Here is a 5,199-nt window from a genome sequence, read left to right on the forward strand (position 1 = left end):
GAGTATCTCGTGTCTAATATGAATTGGGGTAATTATTGGGGTATCCATAGAACAGTAATTACAGCAAAGAAGAGTTAGGAAGATTAAAAATTAAATAAAATAAATAGAATCTTAAGAATAGTAACAAATTTAAAAAAATATAGTTTATTTTTTAATTAACTTTTAAATTATAAAATATTATTATCTTTCAATTATTTTATTAGTAAGTTTATTTATGGTACAAAAAATATCCCTTTTCATCAATTTTTAAAGTAGAGTATGCATACCAAAATATACCATGTCCGGAACAACGTTGATATGTTGATGTAAATTTTGTTCTTCTTGATCATTTTGATTTACTCGATTTTCGTTTTTTGGTTAATTCCTGGTCTATTTATAACTTGATTAACAATAGATGATACTGGTGATGGTGTTGGAGGAGTGTTTTGGAAGTGGTGGCCAGAGTAATCTTTTTTTTTTTTGGTTAAGAAAATAATTATAATCCCTAATTACTTTATTATTTTTTATTTATTAATAATACTTTGTTTTTTTTTTTTTTTTTTTTGGACCGTATGTGATTGTTGTGAGATTTGGGTAATGTACCAGGTGGAACTGGTTCGGTTAAAATAATTACCGAATGTGAGTGTTGTGAGACTATTTGGTAATGTGCCGGGTAGAATTACTTTGTTAAAATAATAACCGAATATGAGTGTTTTGAGATTATTTGGTAATGTGCCGAGTGGAACTACTTGGTTAAAATATTCACCGAATGTGAGTGTTGTGAGACTATTTGGTAATGTGCCAGGTGGAATTACTTGGTTAAAATAAGAACCGAATGTGAGTGTTGTAAGACTATTTGGCAATGAGCCGGGTGGAACTACTTGGTTAAAATATTCACCGAATTTGAGTGTTGTGAGACTATTTGGTAATGTGCCGGGTAGAACCACTTGGTCAAAATTATCACCGAATGTGAGTGTTGTGAGACTATTTGGTAATGTACCAGGTGGAACCACTTGGTTAAAACCACCACCGAATGTGAGTGTTGTGAGACTATTTGGTAATGTGCCGGGTGGAACTACTTGGTTAAAATCATAACTGAATATGAGTGTTGTAAGACTATTTGGTAATGTGCCGGGTGGAACTACTTGGTCAAAACCTTCACCGAATGAGAGTGTTGTGAGACTAATTGGTAATGAGCCTGGTTGAACTACTTGGTTAAAATCATCACCGAATTTGAGTGTTGTAAGACTATTTGGTAATGTGCCGGGTGGAACTACTTGGTCAAAACAAGAACCGAATGTGAGTGTTGTGAGACTATTTGGTAATGTGCCGGGTGGAACTACTTGGTTAAAATGATAACCGAATGTGAGTGTTGTGAGACTATTTGGTAATGTACCGGGTGTAACTACTTGGTCAAAACCACCACCGAATGTGAGTGTTGTGAGACTATTTGGCAATGTGCCAGGTGGAACTACTTGGTTAAAATCACCATTAAATATGATAGTAGTAATTGTATTTGGTAAAGTTGTTAAAGTTAAAACTTTTTTGAAAACACAAAAATATAAATCTGTCAAAAATGGTGGAAATTCATTTTTATCTGGAAGTGTATCACTACTCCACTTAAGTATTGTTATATATGATTTATCTTTAAACTTGCTATAACCTGATATATCAAGATTTGCAACACTATGTTTAATAAACTTTAAAATATGTTTATGAATTTCATTTCTTAAAAATATATTATTCCAAACTATATATAATAATCTATTATAATAAATAGTCAAAAAAGAGAAAACACCAATTAATATGCTTTTAATTGATCGATCGATTATTTATATTTACTGTATTGTATTGAATTGTAACTTACCTATCACTAATATTACTACTGTTTTTTAACTCTTCATTTACGCGAAATTTAATTAGAGATGATAGTAGCTCATCCATTTTTAATATAAAAAAAAACAATTTAAAAAAAAAAAAAAAATTTTATTTTTTTATATTGGAAATATTTTTATTTTTTTATATTAAAAATATTTTTTTAATTTATTTTTTTAAATTTTTATTTGGCAAATATTAATTATTCTCTCACACATCGATTTTTACATGCTAAAAACTTAATCTACATTATCACCATTATTTATATAATCATTTTTGAGCTATTGATTTCAAAGTGGAGTTCATAAATGAATCTTTGATTGAATATTCCTCCAACACTTTATATACTTCATCTTCATCTTCTTGAGATGGTGCAGAAGCATTTTCCTACACTTGTGATTCCTCATTAACAGCATATATTTCTTCAAATTGTGGAATGAATAATCCCTCTTTGAATATCTTTGAGGTGAGGCATCAATTGGTTCATTTTCATCTTCTTCTATTATTGCCATGGCTTCCTTTTCAGTATTATGATTTTGTCCTAAAATTACTTCATTTTAGTATCTAGTTGCAAAAAAATTAAAAAAAAACTAAAAAATAATAAAAAAAGAATAAAATTATTTCAAACTATGTTTTTTTCAAAACAGTTCTTTTTAAAAAACCTGATAAACTAAATAAAAAACTTTAATAATTTAAATATTAACTTTAATTTTATTTTTGTTTATTTACTTCTTTTTATTTTATTATTATTATTATTGTTTGCAATTTACAATTAAGAAGTTTTTAGAGTTTGATTTTGATTTTTAATTTGATTATTTAAATATTATTTTCGGCGCCAGTTTCGTTCATATTACTATCCCCTGCAATTATATTATTATTTTCAAAGGTGTTGTTATTTTTCTCTGGATTAAAATTTTCGATATTACCAAAATTAATATTACTATTGATTTCAGTATTTAAATTATTATTATTATTATTATTATTATTAATGTTATCATTATCGATAAACATGTTATTATTAACTAAACCACTATTATTAAAATCATTTAAACTATTATTATTATTACTATTATCAATTATACCTTGGGATGTACTTTCATTACTATTTGTATTCTCAAAGTTACCAATTGTTATATTATTATCCATATTACTATCCATATTATTATTTATATTACCAAAACTTTTGTCAGCACTAGCATCAATTTCCATTTGGTTAATATTATCATTGTTATTAATATTGCCTTGGTTATTAATTTCAGAAGTATTATTGATAATACCTTCATTATTTAAACCATTTCCAATATTATTATCACCAATCTCCATATTATTGCTTTCATTTGATGAAATTTCCTCTTGTTGAATTGGTTGCTGTGGCTGTTGGATTTGGTTTTCAATATTATTATTAGTTGCGGGGATTGGAGTTGTGGGTGTTGACAAATTAGCTGTGGTTGAAGTAATTGTTGTATTGTTTTCGCTATCATTAAGAGTTGGTGAAATTGATGCCATTGAGGCTACAGCTGCTGTTGGGGGAGTGTTAGTGGTTGGTGTTGTTGCAAAAGTAGTAGTAGCAGAGGTAGTGTTTTCATCATTAGCATTGGTATTTATTGGATCACTTTCGTTATTAGTGATAGTTTGCTCGCCCATTAATTCGGTTACAATTGGGGCATTAGTGATAGTAGCTGATTCAGTGGTAGTATTTGTTGGTGTAATTTCTACATTATTGTTATCTACATTGTTATTTAATTCGGTGGTATTATTAATAGTAGTTGATTCATTAGTATTTTCTTCCATACTCATACCATCACTATTATTAATACTCTCTATTATTGGTTTTGTTTCGCTATCTACATTAGGTTCGGTTGTGTTTTCAAGTGGTGTTTTATTATTTTCTGGATTTGTTGTTGTAATATTAGTCGAGTCAGTTGCTAAACTATTTATTTCTGGTTGTAATGTATTAATGGTTGTTGATGGTAAAGCAACAGAATCTTGTTGAGGTAAATTAGAAACAGTGACTGATGTAGTTGTAGGGGTAGATGTTTGTGTTGGCAATGGGGTAATTGGGTTTGGTGAAAGGAAATGTGGAGTTGCAGTGGTTGGTGAAACCATTGATGGAGTAAGAGTAGGTGTAACAACAGCTGGTGTGGCGACAGATGGAGTAGCGCTTGTGGTAGCTGGAGATAATAATGCAGCTGGTTTTTGTACATTTTGTGGTGGTGATGCAAATATAGCTGATTTGGCCTTTTGATATTGAGCTTTATAATCGGGCATATCGGCTACTAAACATCTCCACAATAAATGATAATCATTAGAATATTGAAAATCTTGTTGCTGAACTTGTTCATCTGAATGCTTATCAAACTTGGTATTAAAGTAGCTTTTAGCATGTTTTAATAAATCGTTGATAGGTTTCTTATCCTCCTCTTCGGTTTTTGTTGGTGGTGGTGGTGGCTCGAGTATTGAAAAAACTCTGAAACAACTTAATCTTTCATTGGCATCTTGCAATGATTTAAATGGATTCTTATAATCTGGTTGGGTAGCAAGCTTACGCTCAACCAAAGCCTCTTCAATAATTTTCTTATATTCAAGATCAAGCTCCTGACGCTTGGCCTCCTTCTTTCTATCGTCCAAACCCTCTGCTCTTCTCTTTTTATTATTTTTTTCATTTGGGGTCCCTGCTGCATTCATAGCGAGTTGTTGTTGGAGTTGAGCTTGTTGTTGGGCCTGTTGTTGTTGGAGCTGAAGAATGTGTTGTTGCTGTAATTGAATTTGTTGGTTTTGTTGTTGTTGAACCTGTTGTTGTTGTTGTAGTTGTTGTTGGTGTATCTGGAATTGCTGTAATTGTTGAAGATGTTGTAACTGAACCTGTTGATTAGGCTGACCTGCTTGCTGTGTCTGAGATTGAATAGGTTGGCCTGTTTGATTTGGTTGACCTGCTTGTTGAGGTTGACCTGCTTGCTGTGGTTGTGTGGGTGTAGTTTTAGTTTGTAATTGTGAGAATTGTGTTTGAAGTGATAATAATTGACTCGAATTCATATGAAAATTTTGTTTAAGTTTTTGTAAATTTTGTTGAAGCTGAACCATCGCTGATTGAAGATGTACATAGTTTTGTGGGTTGGTTTGTTGTAGATTAGGATTTTGGAGTTGGGTTTGAACATAAGCAACTTGTTGCGAAGTTTGTTGATATTTTTGCTGGCATTGGGCCATTTGTTGTTTATGGAACTCTATTAAATTTGGAATCCTTTGAGGAAGTGGTTGTTGAAGAATAGCATTATATATTTGTTGAATTTGAACTTGTGGTTGTGCTGTGCTTGGTTGTGTTTGTGTTTGTTGTGTTTGTGTTTGTTG

The 5,199-nt window shown here is 30.7% G+C and overlaps 2 protein-coding genes across 2 annotated transcripts in view; both read right to left on the minus strand.

The window, feature by feature from the left end:
- Positions 1-335: 335 nt before the first annotated feature.
- DICPUDRAFT_81044 (uncharacterized protein) lies at positions 336-1,923 on the minus strand (the record flags this gene model as incomplete). The annotated part of the gene is made up of 3 exons (XM_003290268.1): positions 336-448; positions 614-1,743; positions 1,847-1,923. The coding sequence occupies 3 exons, from the start codon at positions 1,921-1,923 to the stop codon at positions 336-338; spliced, it is 1,320 nt and encodes a 439-aa protein (XP_003290316.1).
- A 747-nt stretch (positions 1,924-2,670) lies between these two features.
- The window catches only part of DICPUDRAFT_154808 (uncharacterized protein), a gene marked incomplete at both ends in the record, with an annotated part of 3,774 nt that continues 1,245 nt past the window's right edge, over positions 2,671-5,199 (minus strand). Inside the window, one exon of the mRNA XM_003290269.1 lies at positions 2,671-5,075. Coding sequence (XP_003290317.1) covers positions 2,671-5,075 — 2,405 coding nt within the window. The remainder of the gene's footprint in view (positions 5,076-5,199) is intronic.

Source organism: Dictyostelium purpureum, assembly GCF_000190715.1.
Source record: "Dictyostelium purpureum unplaced genomic scaffold DICPUscaffold_216, whole genome shotgun sequence".
NCBI lineage: Eukaryota > Evosea > Eumycetozoa > Dictyosteliales > Dictyosteliaceae > Dictyostelium > Dictyostelium purpureum.